Below are 14,323 nucleotides of genomic sequence, written 5' to 3'. Positions count from 1 at the left end.
ATTGACAGGTTACATAAATGCAATCATAACATAGATTGATCCTTCTGATATCTAATTTGAAGTTACTCATCAGAAGGGTTAATTATTGGGAATATGTAGATAAACTGATACTTTTCAAGGAGGAAAGGCAAGAGTGGACCAATACAATCATTTACACAGAAAAGCCAGAGATAGAAATGTGAACATTTTAACAGTAAGAAAATGCCAAGGGAAAATCATGGTCTAAATTCTTCCATGCAATCATGTATTTGTTCTTATTCTTTAGTCTTTAGAACTGGGCCCCTGGTATTGTGAAACAGAGCATAGGAGGGCCTGACATTTTCCCAGGAACTCTGATCAGTGCAAGCACTTAATGCATTTGAGACCTCTGTGCTACTAAAAAAATGTCAAGGCTGAAAATCCCACAGTGTGCATTTGAGGGCTGTTCAGTCTCTTTATCCACCTGTGATATCTACTATATCTAAGAAACCATTACAGGAATTGCTCTTGCTATTGCTGTAGTAATAAGTGCTCTCCCTGCTTCTAATGTTGTCCCTTCCCCATCTGTTCCCCACACTGCCGCCAGAGTGATCTTTCTAAAGCTTGAGTGTGATCACAACACTCCCCTGCTTAAAACCCTACATTGGCTCCCTATTTCCCTGAGGATGGAGTCCTTAAAAATAGCTTCATGTTCTGGCTCCTGCCTACATCTCCAGTCTCATCTTCCTTCAGTCTCCCCTCCACCAACTGCTCGCTTCTACCCCACAGCCCATATATTCCACCCTCCACTTGTGCCAGGACTGCTTGCAGTTTTCCAAAGGCACCTGATCCTCTCTCTCGTCCCTGGGCCTTTGCACCAGTTGTCCACTTCACTTGTAACAAGATCCCTGTCTTTCTTTATATGGCTAATTGTTACCCATTTTAAGCCTCTAATATTTTAAGCTTGCTGAAATCTTTCCTCACTGTGCCTAGCCACTCCCCAACTCTAGTCCTATCCACTGTAGGATAGCAGGAATTTAGCCCCCTTTTATTATTTACCTTACTATTTTAGTTGGTAAAGAATCTGCCTGAAAGGCAGGAGACCCAGGTTCGATTCCTGAGTCAGGAAGATCTCTTGGAGAAGAAAATGGCAACCCACTCCAGTATTCTTGCCTGAAGAATCCCATGGACAGAGGAACCTGGCAGGCTACAGTTCATGGGGTCGTATGTGACTTGGCGACTAAACCACCACCACCACCACCATTTTAGCTGCTGTTTCTTGTTTGTGTTCATCACTAGACCATGATCTCTTTGAAGGGATGGTCGTGGTCTGTATCTTGTATAGCGATGCACCCCCACACTTTTGTGCTTGGCACAAAGTAGTTATTTAAGTATTTGTTGAATATTCCTCATGTAGGGCAATGCCATGGAATGGAAAGGATACCAAACTTACTGCTAGCTGTGTGATGTTGAGCAAATCTCTCAATTATCTGAGCTTGAGATACTTCATCTGTCAAACAAGGATATCTGCTCCATAGAAAATTATTATGAAGAATAAAGAAGTCAATGCGTCAGACTCTTGCTTTGTAAAACAGAAAGCACAGACACTGTAAGATGATGAGATGGGAAGAGTCTGTGGTTTTGTCTTAAGTAAATGTGAATGATACGGAAGGTGTAATAGAAGCAGGCAGTATCGAGTCTACCATACCCTCCTTGGCCTTGAAGGTTAGAGTTTTCAAATTAGTTTGGAGAGACTAAAAGAGAATATTTTTGGAGGCAAAGTTTCTGTTAATTATTTCCTCCCTCTTGTGTTTCTTCCTTTGAAAGAAATTGACCTCTTTTGTTTCTGCTTCCTTTCCTAGAAGTAACTCATGCTCTGATCTGATAATTGATCTTTCAATGTTGTACTTAAAATTGTGATATACTTTGCAGTGAAGAAAATATAAATAATTTTCTCTCAGAAACATGCATGATGCATATTTGAGGAAGTAGGGATTGGGGCTTCCCAGGTGGTGCAAGTGGTAAAGAACACACCTGCCAATGCAGGAGATAAAAGAGATACAGGTTCAATCCCTGGGTTGGGAAGATCCCCTGAAGGAGGGCCTGGCAACCCACTCCAGTATTCTTGCCTGGAGAATCCATGGGCAGAGGAGCCTGGTGGGCTACAGTCCATAGAGTCGCAATGAGTCAGACACAACTGAAATGACTGAGCACAGCATGGGAAATAGGGATTACTGAATCCTAGTCCTTCTGCATCAGAGAAGGCAGTGGCACCCCACTCCAGTACTCTTGCCTGGAAAATCCCATGGATGGAGGAGCCTGGTAGGCTGTGGTCCATGGGGTCACTAAGAGTCGGACACGACTGAGCGACTTCACTTTCACTTCTCACTTCCATGCATTGGAGAAGGAAATGGCAACCCACTCCAGTGTTCTTGCCTGGAGAATCCCAGGGACGGGGGAGCCTGGTGGGCTGCCATCCATGGGGTTGCACAGAGTCGGACACGACTGAAGCAACTTAGCAGCAGCAGCAGTAGCAGCAGCAGCAGCAACGGTCCTTTTGCATTTTCCTTTCCCTATTTGTTCTATACCAGGATTTCTCCATTTGCTCCAGTATGAGAACATAGTCCTTGTTAGTGGTAAACTAACAAGGTAAAGGATTTTGGTTCTTCACAAAAATGGAAGATAACAGGCTGTCTACTAATTTCACTGTTGTTTTTATTGTTATTGTCAATAACAATAACAAACCAAATTAAATGATTGGCTAAAATAGGGCTTATTTTATCCCATTTTCTTCTTCTGATCAATAGACAGGAGGATTCTTAAACCCTTAAGGATACTTAGTATTTTATACTCCTTAACAGTTGTTCATTCATTCATTCACTCATTAATCATTCATCAAATGTTTGTTCTACACAACTGTATTCCACGCACTATTCTAGGCTCTTGGTATAAATTAGTGAGCAAAACAGAGGTCTCTATTCTTCAGGTACTTACATTCCAATTAAGATGTGCATGTCTTATCTATCCTAGAGGTCTGTGACCAACTTGAGGCAAGAGATGTATTTATGTGCCTTTTAATGTTTTTGCACAGGTCCACTTATTTCTTTAAGAAGGATACAACTAATTGATGGTGTCATTGTAGGAAGAAGTGATTCAGTCGCATATGGGGCAAATGGGAAAGGAGAAGGAGAACTAGCTTGGAACTGGGCTATCAAGGTGGATGTACTGTGGGTATTAAATGACATACACACATATATGGATAATTGAAGTAAGACTCTTGTCTGTCACCCTTTATCTCATTTCTCTGCATTGCTGACAGAGTCAGATACTAAAACTTAGAGATTCATATGTGCACTCTAGATGTAGGTAGGCCTGAGTTTCCTGGCTGTGTCCCGTAATAACTGGGTGACTCTGAAAAAATTGTACACCCTCTCCAGGCCTCAATTTCCTCATTTATAAAGTGAGGCTAATAAGAGAACCTACCTCTTAGAGTTGTGTGAGATTAATAAAAGAATGCATAAAGAACTTAGCTTATGCTAAATATTAATAAATAACATGTTACTAAAACTATTATTAACCTTTAAAGACAGAATTTTTCCTGTCCTATTTCCATGAAGAATCTTCAGATTTAAAGAATTAGGTTACTTGTTCATGGTCACATAGGTAATAAGGAGGCAATAAAATCCTCTAGCTCTGTGAGTTTTCTGCTGTATTCCATCACCTCTTAAGATGTGCTTTTCCCAGAATACAGAGAATCAATTGAAAAATGGTGTGTATGCTTTTTTTTAAAAAAGAAGCATCAGTAGGTAGATACCACTGTATATAAAATAAAAAACAATGATTCACTGTATCACACGGGAAACTATATTCAATATATTGTAGTGACTTATAATGGAAAAGAATCTGAATCACTTAGCTGTACCCCTGAAACTAACACAATATCATAAATCAATTATTATTCAACTTTTTGGATAAAGCAAAACTATAAGGAAATATTTAATTTTAGTTACTCATAGATTTGCTTTCTATAGTAGATTCGCAACTTTGAAAGCACTTTCTGTGTATACAAAGTTCAAGGAAATGAATATGTTGAAGATAACAGATTCCAAGCCTCTCACTATTGAGAAGAATGTTACACTTAGAGAAAGAGGGAAAACTAGGTTCTATCTATGTTACTGGATTGGAATTAGAGACATCAGTTTGCATGTGTTATGTTTATATTCATATAAAGACCCATAGACAAATATTCATATCTATACAGTCATATGTACTTTCATATTCATATACCGGCTCTGTCTACTAAGGTGACCTAGAAGCCAAGAGTCAGTAGCAATGATCACCACCTAATGGCACCTCTTGGATTCTCCACTAAAAGACACAAGAGCTCCTTGAGCAAATGCTGATTCCAAGCCTGGTAAAGGACAGTACAAGATTAACCTGGAACATCTTATGGAATAGAAAGCCAACAAGTGCCCAAGAATAAGATAATATCATATTATTAAAATAGGCCCCGGTAGAAGTATTTACACTGAAAATTGGTAAGCACTGCAAATGAGAGATGTCCCCACCCCGAATCAATTATTAAACATTTTCCAGGACACAACAACGTCAACCAAGTGATCAAAGATGTTATCACCATTATTGGGACAAAAGGACATCATGTATCTTAGCTCCCTGCTACTTCTCTCTCTAAGTCCATGAAGAATGGCTCTCATCTAATAGGCATGTTGTAAATGGTCTCATACATTTTATTATACCAATATGCTACTGTTACGAAGCTATGTTTTACTCTAAAGGGGAAAAACACCTTTTAACCAAAAAGGGTTATATGTCTGATACTAGAATTTCAGTCACTCATAGAAAGATGAGAATAAACATGGCAGACAGGATTGGGGCCCCAAATCACTGCCACCAGCACATCCTTCTCCTCAGGTTATACTCAAGGCTTTCATGATTTGTGACCCACACTCACCGGTGAACTGTAGGATCATCAGAAGCTTTTAGTCCTTTAATGTAACTAGTGAAATTTTTTTAAAAATCTATCTAATAAATCATCTTTGTTCTGTAACATGGATCTTTTAAAAATAGCAACATTTAAAATAAACAATATGGAAAAGCTGTGGATTAGAAACATATAGTTAGTCCTTCAGTTCCATTTGATTCAATCCATTTTTTAAAGTGGGATAGCAAATGACATTTTGAGAAGATATAATCAACCAGAATTATAATTGCATAGAAGGAGTGCCTAAACCTCTGTGTGTACTTAGTCATATCTGAGACTCCAGAGTACTGCTCCCTCCTTTTACTAACAACTCTCACTTCTTATCAAGTAAGCATCGACATGACCCGCACGGGCATGTGGTGCCATGGGTGATGTGGGTAACTTGGAGAAAAATGTGGATGTTCCAATTCTAGTACATTTGCTCCTTTTTAAAGTCAGCTCTATTGAGGTAAATTTAAATATAATCAAAATCACCAATTTTAAGTTTGAAATTAAATGTGTTTTGATAAATGTGCACAGTTACGGAACTATCATAACCATGATAGAGAACGTTTCTATCAACCCCCAAGATTCCCTTATGCCCATCCCCTACCTCCAGGTCCTTGAAACACTCATCAGTCACACTATAGATTAATTTGCTGGAATTTCATGTAAATGAAATCATAGTATATGCTTTTTGTGCCTCTTTAAGCATACTGTCTTTGAGATTCACCCAGGTGTTCTATGTAACCGTTCCCTTTTTACTTTTTTGTTACTACCACTCCTAGCATTCCATTGTAAAGCTATAACAGTTTATCTATTAAGCAGTTCATGGACATTTAGGTTATTTCTAGGTTTTAGTTATTGTGAATAAATCTTTCAGTATTATTTTAATAACAACCAAGAAATTCTTCTCTACTGCCATTACTTTTATTCCAATTTGTAAAATATGTCTAACTATAAGTTTGGTTAGATGAGATTATCAGTATTTTGAGTAAGGACTGAATGAAAACCAGTAGGGAAGGACTGGCCTAGCTATCTTTCATGAGGCTCTCACACCCAGCTGGAATTGATGTCTTGCTATGCTTTGATAGTTTTATTCCCTTTTTTATGATGTATTTCAGCTTTTATTCTGGCCATTTTGAATTTCTTATTAGTGTAAGGACTATGCTATATTTACCTATCTTCATTTGACCTGTGCCTAGCAGAATGTCTTTCACATAATAGAGTCATGTTAAATATTAAATGAATTGTTTTGGATTCTTCTCTGATCATGTCCTTGAATGCCCAGATAACTTTTAATAATTCTTTCAACCCACTATTGCATTATCTAAATCAAAATATATCAAATCCCACCTCTGCCTTTATAGCATTTACAGTAACCTTTGAGCAGATTTCTAACACTTTATGGCCCTCTTCTTTTCCCCAACTATAATGTGAAAGGGTTTGATTAAACAAATTTGAGATTCCTTCACATTTCTAACATTTTAAAGTTGTGTTTAAAAAAGAAGAAAGAAAGAACCTGCAGGGAAAAGGGGCAACATAGAAGGAAAGGAGTATATAAAGGAGGTAAGAAAGCAAGAATATGCCTTTTTTTTTAATGTAATTGAAAGTAAAACGTGTAGTTTCTTAAAAAGAGTAAAAGTTGGAGGAGTCAAGAAACAAAAATTGATGTGTAACAACATTGTTGGTAGAGCATCCTTTTAAATTGTTCTGTGAGGAGAACTGCAATAAGAAAGTGATTCTTTTCTCTAGGAGATCAATAATCAGGTAATTCCTCATTCTGAAAATGACCGGTGAGATTGACAACTCCTTTGTGTAAGTGAACCATAAGCCCCAGTCTACAAACAGTAGTCCCAGTTATGACTGCTTTAGTATAATTTAGTATTAATTACTAATTAATAATAATTAATACTTTTTTTTACTGCCCGTTTTTGCTCTCCAGTGGGTATTGGTTTTAAACACTGCATTTTTTGGTCACCCAGTATTAGGAGTCTCAGAATCCTAAGTCTCTCTCTTGGGGATGGTTGCTCAATGAAAGAATCCAAGGTACTCTTTTTAAGCTGACTCTTTGGGCAGCAGCAGCTCCAGCTGGCAACACCAATAGAACCATCCTTTTCTGTGCTCTTCTCTCTCTCTCTCTTTTAATATGTTTGGAAAGTTTTTGCCTCCTCATGTAAGACCTGAGCAGATTCTGCAGCTTCACTTAAAGACTGCAGCCTTCTTTCCCCCATGGCAAGTATGACAGAACATCCATTCATTAATTGTTCACTGGCCACTTCCTATATGCCACATACTGAACTGGGCTCAGAGTATGTATAGACAAATAGGCCAAGAAGAGACAGACAAGTAAACCAACACCCAACTGTGAGAAATGTTATCTTAGTAGGATGCATATGTACACAGGGCTTCCCAGGTGGCTCAGCAGTCAAGAAGTCACCTGCCAAGGCAGGAGACGCGGGTTCTATCCCTGGGTCAGGAAGCTCCCCTAGAGGAGGAAATGCCAATCCCCTCCTATATCCCTGCCTGGGAAACCCCATGGACAGAGGAGCCTGGCAGGCTACAGCCCATGGGGTCGCAAAGAGTTGGATGTGACACTGAGTGAATAACACTTTCCCTTTCTTTCATGCTGATGTCACCTTGGGGAAAGAACAGCCAATTTAGGAGAAGGGGGAGAAGAGGAGGGCAATATTGAGCAGGTCCTAAAGGAGGAGCATACCTTGGGCAAGGGCGACAGGAGTTGGTGGAGGGCAGAGAAGGGTGAGGAGGGTGTGGAGACATCCCAGCAAAACATAGAGACATGCAGTTTTCCATGGCCAAAAAATATGTGGTATGACTGGAGAGGCAAAAAGTGGCCTAGCCCGACTCCACTTGCTGCAATATGCCAGTTTGGAACTGAGTATGAGGCAAGACCTTGGAGCCGGTCCAAGGGATGTTGTTATTAAAAGTACCAGAAGGGACCTTATTTCACATTTAGCGTGGCCCCCTGATGATCCATTTGAGTGAGGTGTGGGTGTATTTTCATTCTGGAATTTTATACTACAACATTACCAACATGCATTGACCGATTTCAATACAGACTTTCCTTATGTTGCTTTATAATTAGAAGCCAGTGATTCGAAGTTCCACAGCGGTACATAGACTAGTAGTGATAGGTTTATGGGATTGTTTATTTTTAGTTTGGCAAAGACAAGACAGTAAATCTCTCAATTAGTAAACTAAAGCAGCATGGATGAGAAATGCCCGCAAGGAGATTAGGAGTTAGAAATAACTAAGCCAGTTAATGGAAGGAAACTTTCATATCACCTACCCGTATTTAGAGTATAAAGAACCCACCTAATGTGTGTGTTTGCATGAGCGTGTGTGGTGTGTGTGTGTGCGCGCGCATGCGTTTGCACACAGGGTCAGTATCCACAGTGGTGCCCGAGATGAGGTCTTTTGCATTCTTCAGGTTCTGTTTAGGAAGTTTATCTCTTTAGGAGTCACTGTGATTGGATAGGAGAAGGCAATGGCACCCCACTCCAGTACTCTTGCCTGGAAAATCCCATGGACAGAGGAGCCTGGTAGGCTGCAGTCCATGGGGTCGCTAAGAGTCGGACACGACTGAGCGACTTCACTTTCACTTCTCACTTTCATGCGTTGGAGAAGGAAATGGCAACCCACTCCAGTGTTCTTGCCTGGAGAATCCCAAGGATGGGGGAGCCTGGTGGGCTGCCGTCCATGGGGTCGCACAGAGTCGGACACAACTGAAGCAAATTAGCAGCAGCAGTGATTGGATATAGACCTATCCACTGGTCAATACCCAATCACAGTGGGATGAGCTCTCGTCTTTGACTACAGAAGCTTCTCATCCTGCAATTCTTTCAGTGTGACCCAAAAGGGATTTTATTATGAAGTTCTAGGAGACATTTTTTATTTTCATATTTATATTCACATTACATGGCCTAATGTATGAAAATATTTAATGAAAGCATGCATTTCTGCCTCTAGATAGAACCTCCTACATTATATTTGAGATTCCATATTAAGTTTGGGAGGAAAAGCAAGAGGTGGTCCACAAAAGTTAGTTTCAAGAATTTAAGTTTTGGGGTGTATTGAGTCACACTGTATTGATCCTATAACTTCAGGATCTTTAGTAAAGATTGACCATTCAGGAGAAAAAAGATGAATTGGCAGCCGGCAACAGTGAGAATGTTATAAAAAATGATGTTTGTGTTTTAAAGTTACAAAACACCATTAATTCAGTTGTCATGATATTTTGATTTTTAAAGTTGCTTACCTTAGTCCATTTGGATTTATGGCAGGTATTAAACCTTGCTCAAAAGGTCCTTTGAATTCTCCCCTGAAAATTGAGAGTCTGTGGAAAGATTGTTGTCTGCTTATGCTGAACAGTTTACTCCATATCAGCTCTCTGAGGTCTGTGGGGGAAATGATGGGGGTTAGTGCATCTGTAGATTAAATTTCTGTCTCCTCTCTGCCTTGTAGACTGGAAAAAGATAGCATTCAGCAGAGCTTTAGCAATGAAGCAAAGGCCCAAGCCCTTCAGGCCCAGCAAAGAGAGCAGGAGCTGACACAGAAGATACAGCAAATGGAAGCCCAGCATGACAAAACTGGTAGGTGGTAGGGAAAGATTAGAGCCTGGGCACTTGCTCACAAGCCAGGCCCACGCCTTACTGTGAAATGACATCAGGAACACCTGTAACCTTTGGCTGGCCGAAGGGAGCAGATGCTAACTACACCGGAGATTCCGAATTACATATTAGTTAGCGTTTAAAAGAGAAAATGGAAAGTATTGCCCACTGTCTGTTGATTTCAGAGTGCTGCTCTCACATCTGTTGCACCATCTGGATTATGAGTTTATTTACCTGTGTTCAAGAAACGTAAAGCTGAGAGAGACCACAACAAAGTAGAAAAACAAAGGGCTTGTTTTTGGCTGGGTTTTCAGGCACACATGTTATATAAAGAAAATAGCATCAGAAGCTCTGCGGGAAATGCTCTGAGCTTACAGTTAGAGTCTCCTGAATAGCACTGAACAGTTCCCACAGTACACACATTATAGCTACTCTAAAAGCCTAATGAGTTTGCTTCAGCATCCAAACTGGAGAAAAGCTTTAGCCATTAATCGGTTCTTAATTCACTGTCGCAGCTGGATGTAATTCAGTGGCTCCAAATTGATATGTTCCTTTATTTAATCTTTGCAGCTTCGAACATTTTTAGCATTTGTATGATTATCCCACCTCCCCCAACCCAGTCTAAAGTGATGTTTAATCCTTTGCATTCTTCAAGTTCTCACAACTGCTGTTAAAATTCACTAATACAAGGCATTGACCACAGCTGGCAGCTTGGCTAAAAATTGCCATCTTTCATCACATTGGCGCTATTCTGCAGGCTGAGTTGGCCAGTAACTCTTTACCTTTAATTTGAAAGTAAAATGCACTTTGAAAATAGGCAGTTTGATTTGTTCAGTCAGAGCATTCTGTAGTTCCTTTCACTTTTGAGTTGTGTGTTCACAGACAGTGTTAGTCAAAACAAGACAGTGTCAGTCATTATAATTCCACACCACATACTCCAAGCTGATTGTACTATTAAAACGAAAGTTTAATTGATCCTGTCTCTTCCAGAAAAATGTTGCTTAATTTTTAGTGTCTTGATTTATTTTGCTTTGTATGCTATATGCTTTTTTGCCAGTCACTATCGAAAACTGAAGAGAAAGAAAGGGCCTGTTAAACCTTTCACCTAAAGATAATTTTCATGTAATTTAATGTATACTGTATTTGATAACATGGTAAAAAAAAAAAAGTGTTGCTTATTGCTAACATAAAATTCATTAGATTATTTATTTGCTAATAGGCAAATGCCATATTGATCTGCATAATTCACTTTCAGTAGAGATTTTCTTCTCACAGCGTTTGGCCAGAAGAAATGGAAATTTACAAGGCTTACTAGTTGTTTTTCCACTAAAAACAAAAGGAGGAAATTATAGGATAAATTACTGTTTGTCCCCACTACTTGATCCTAGTGATCAAGAAGTCTTTGGCAGTGTCTCTGAATACTAGATAAGAGTATTAACTGGGCCACCATAAGAAGACTTCCTTGTATTTTGCGGAAAAATACAGACTTCAGTTTCTTTGGTCAGATCTGTACTGAAGCTCACGCTGTTGACGGAAATATAAGGAAAATTATGTGTTTTTCTTTTATAAACAGAGAAGTATATGCAAGGTGGGGGTAGTGAAATATATGAGCAAATATGAAACATAAAGCATGAATCACAGTATAGAAAGAGTTCCTCAATTATTTTAGTTTTGAATTATCTGATTGTGATAAATTTGACATTCTGTTTAGAATAAAATTTTCAAAAGAAGAGTACATTGAAAATTACAAAGGTTAAAAAAATCTATGACTCCACTTGAGGTACTTGACAGTTATTAACATGTTAAAATTTACACAAAGCTGGTATGAACAGAAATGTTTCTGGTGTGTAATTATTAGGGAAATAAATGTCTCACAAGATTCAGTGTCTTGCCAGATGAGCATTCCTTTGACCTAGGACCTTAAAAGTGATCTACAGGAAACGTGGTAGTCAGTCTTATTTCTTTTACCACTGTGCATTGCACTGCAGAGCTACAACCATAAACATCTGATGTTTACAGGAGGGTTTATTGTTATTTCTAGAAAATGAACAGTATTCATTGCTGACCTCCCAGAATTCATTTTTGACAAAGTTGAAGGAAGAGTGCTGCATGTTAGCCAAGAAACTGGAACAAATCTCTCAGAAAAGCAGGTGGGTAATATTATTTATGCAGTACTTTCAGAGCACTGTTTATGTGAATGCTGTAATTTTTTTCCTAAGACAGCATTTCCACTATTTTATAGTCTAATGTCAAAATTAGATAGGTATTGACAAATTCCCTGTAAAAAATATTTTCTCTCTATGAAAATTTTCTTAATTGTCCATATAGACACTTCAGTGTTTTTTCATAGTTAGGTATACATACTATTATTTGACCTTATTAATGTTCAGAATTGAAAACTATAAAATGTTAGAACACAAGGGTCAAAATGGCAATTATTCTAATAAAACGTACAGGTGGGTCAAGCATTTCTAAAGTCTTATTTTAATATAGTCAATATGTTTTAGTCTATTATAGTTCTCCATGAACACATAAAAGCTATCTTTAAGTCAAATGATAATAAATAAAATATGTATGTATAAAAATTAAAGTAGATGACACTTTGAAATAAACCAAAACCATCTTTTCTCCTAAAATCGTTTTATTTTAATAGAACAGCCATCATTCATTTTATAGGTATATGCTCTTTTATCAACCCATTGATTGAGATCTTACTGAATTTTTTCTGTACATTGTTCAATCATATTATCACAATAAATGAACTATTTCTATTCTAAATTCTAAGAAGCCTGAGTTCTCATCTTAGCTCTGACAGTAACTGTGTAATCTTAGACAAATTTATTTGGTCTGTTTGAACTGTGGTTTCCTCTTGCAAATGAATGATGTTGCACAGAATCGCTTTGACTTGAACTCAAAAGAAATCATTCACTTAACTAGCTAAAGTATCAGTTACAATATAACCTAATGGGAAAATAGTGTATCTTCTCTTTTATATTGTTTTGAAACTTGCTTATATTATCAAACAGCAAGCAGTAGGGCTCAGCAAACCAACTACTGGCTTAGGTATGTCATTCAGAACGAATTTCTAGGAGGATCAGAGCATATCTAATCACTCTGAGCCCCATCTTGGGTTCCTGCATCAATAATCTGGCCTAGCTTGTGGAATCCCCATCCCTGAATCTTTTGGAAAATCAGAGCACTTATGAATCCAATTCATTCTGCTCACAGGAAGGCAGAAACTCCTATAACCACCCAGAAGGTGCTCTGAGCATGCACCTTCTTAGCGAATACTAATTAGATATCTTATTTGGGAAGGGAAAAGGCTCAGAGTGCCAAAACAGCCAATATTTGCAGGAAATTTGACAAGGAAACTCAAATAATTTTGCCCTGAAGGAGATCCTCATATCAATAGGAAGTATTCTAACTGGAAATATTTGACTTACTTCACATAGATACAAACAAACACATTAATAATTTAAGAAAAAAGTGGACCTTAAAAGATTGTGTTAGCTTAAGATTGCTTCGGGATTGATTACTGATTAATTATCTTGCTGTCTAATTCAGGTATAATTCAGGAAATTGATGTATATAAAAAAGAAAGGGAAGCTATATGCTTGCTTTATATTATTTAATTCTCACAACAGCTTGAGGCGTGAATTATCTTCTTTTATGGATGAGGAAACCAATACTCAGAGCATTTAAATAGCTGATAAGTAGGCACACTAGAATTCTAACTTAGATATTTCTGGTTCCAAAGCCTACGTATGACCTTTCATAAGAATAATCTTACATCCACCACAAAAGAAAATCCAGACCAAAGTAATTAGGAGGGAAAAATTAATCTTTAAATTTCCGTGGAGCATACTTGCATATGTGAGGGTTGACTGTAAGCCTGGGTTAACCTGTGCCGTGTGCGTTAAGGCCTTCTTTTCCCTGCTCTAGGTCTATCAGTTTACCCCGCTCTAGTGAACCTGAACCTCAGCCTCTCTTCTCTTCGACTCCTCTGACTTCTGATTCTAGCTCCTGACCACTACTTTGTAAATTGAATGTATTCCTTTATGTCTGATACAGAGCTGGTGCTGTGCTGTGCTTAGTCGCTCAGTCATGTCTGACTCTGCAACGCCATGGACTGTAGCCTGCCAGGCTCCTCTGTCCATGGGGATTCTCCAGGCAAGAGTGCTGGATTGAGTTGCTGTGTCCTCCTCCAAGGGATATTCCCAGCCCGGGGATCAAACCCAGGTCTCCTGCATTGCAGGTGGATTCTTTACTATCTGATCTGGTACCCAGTATATATTGAATGAATGAATGAAACAAACAAGCATGGTGTTACCCTTTGTATCATGATCTGACTCTGGTTCCACACTATTTCTTTATTGATGATGGGCAGTGTGCAGTAAAAAAAAACACTTCGGAATTCAGAAAGAATACGGTTTGAATCTTCCTTTGCCACTTAGCTTCATAACCTTGGGTCTTTGGCTTAATTTCTCCAAACCTCAGCTTCTCCATTTGTAAAAACCTTTTAAAACCTCTGATACAAGATTTTGGTGGGAAGTAGAAATTTAGAGAGGGAGATATAGGTGTACACATAGCACCTAACATCATGCTTGACACATAAAAGTATACAGTAGGTGTCACTGATGGCATCATTTTAAGGGTCTTGACTGGCAATGGGGATATCCCTTCACTAACAATTATTGCCTTTGCCAGGGTCTGAGTGCCTTAATTTGCTGACAGACATAAAGTCTATACCACA

At 38.6% G+C, this 14,323-nt stretch overlaps 1 protein-coding gene across 1 annotated transcript in view; it reads left to right on the top strand.

The window, feature by feature from the left end:
* SDCCAG8 (SHH signaling and ciliogenesis regulator SDCCAG8) overlaps positions 1-14,323 on the top strand; it is a 240,988-nt gene that overhangs the window by 151,426 nt on the left and 75,239 nt on the right. The window contains exons 14-15 of the mRNA XM_068985635.1: positions 9,425-9,552; positions 11,612-11,720. Coding sequence (XP_068841736.1) covers positions 9,425-9,552; positions 11,612-11,720 — 237 coding nt within the window. The remainder of the gene's footprint in view (positions 1-9,424; positions 9,553-11,611; positions 11,721-14,323) is intronic.

The sequence above is a fragment of the Capricornis sumatraensis genome, chromosome 14 (assembly GCF_032405125.1).
Source record: "Capricornis sumatraensis isolate serow.1 chromosome 14, serow.2, whole genome shotgun sequence".
NCBI lineage: Eukaryota > Metazoa > Chordata > Mammalia > Artiodactyla > Bovidae > Capricornis > Capricornis sumatraensis.
This window is presented reverse-complemented; position numbering and strand designations above follow the sequence as displayed.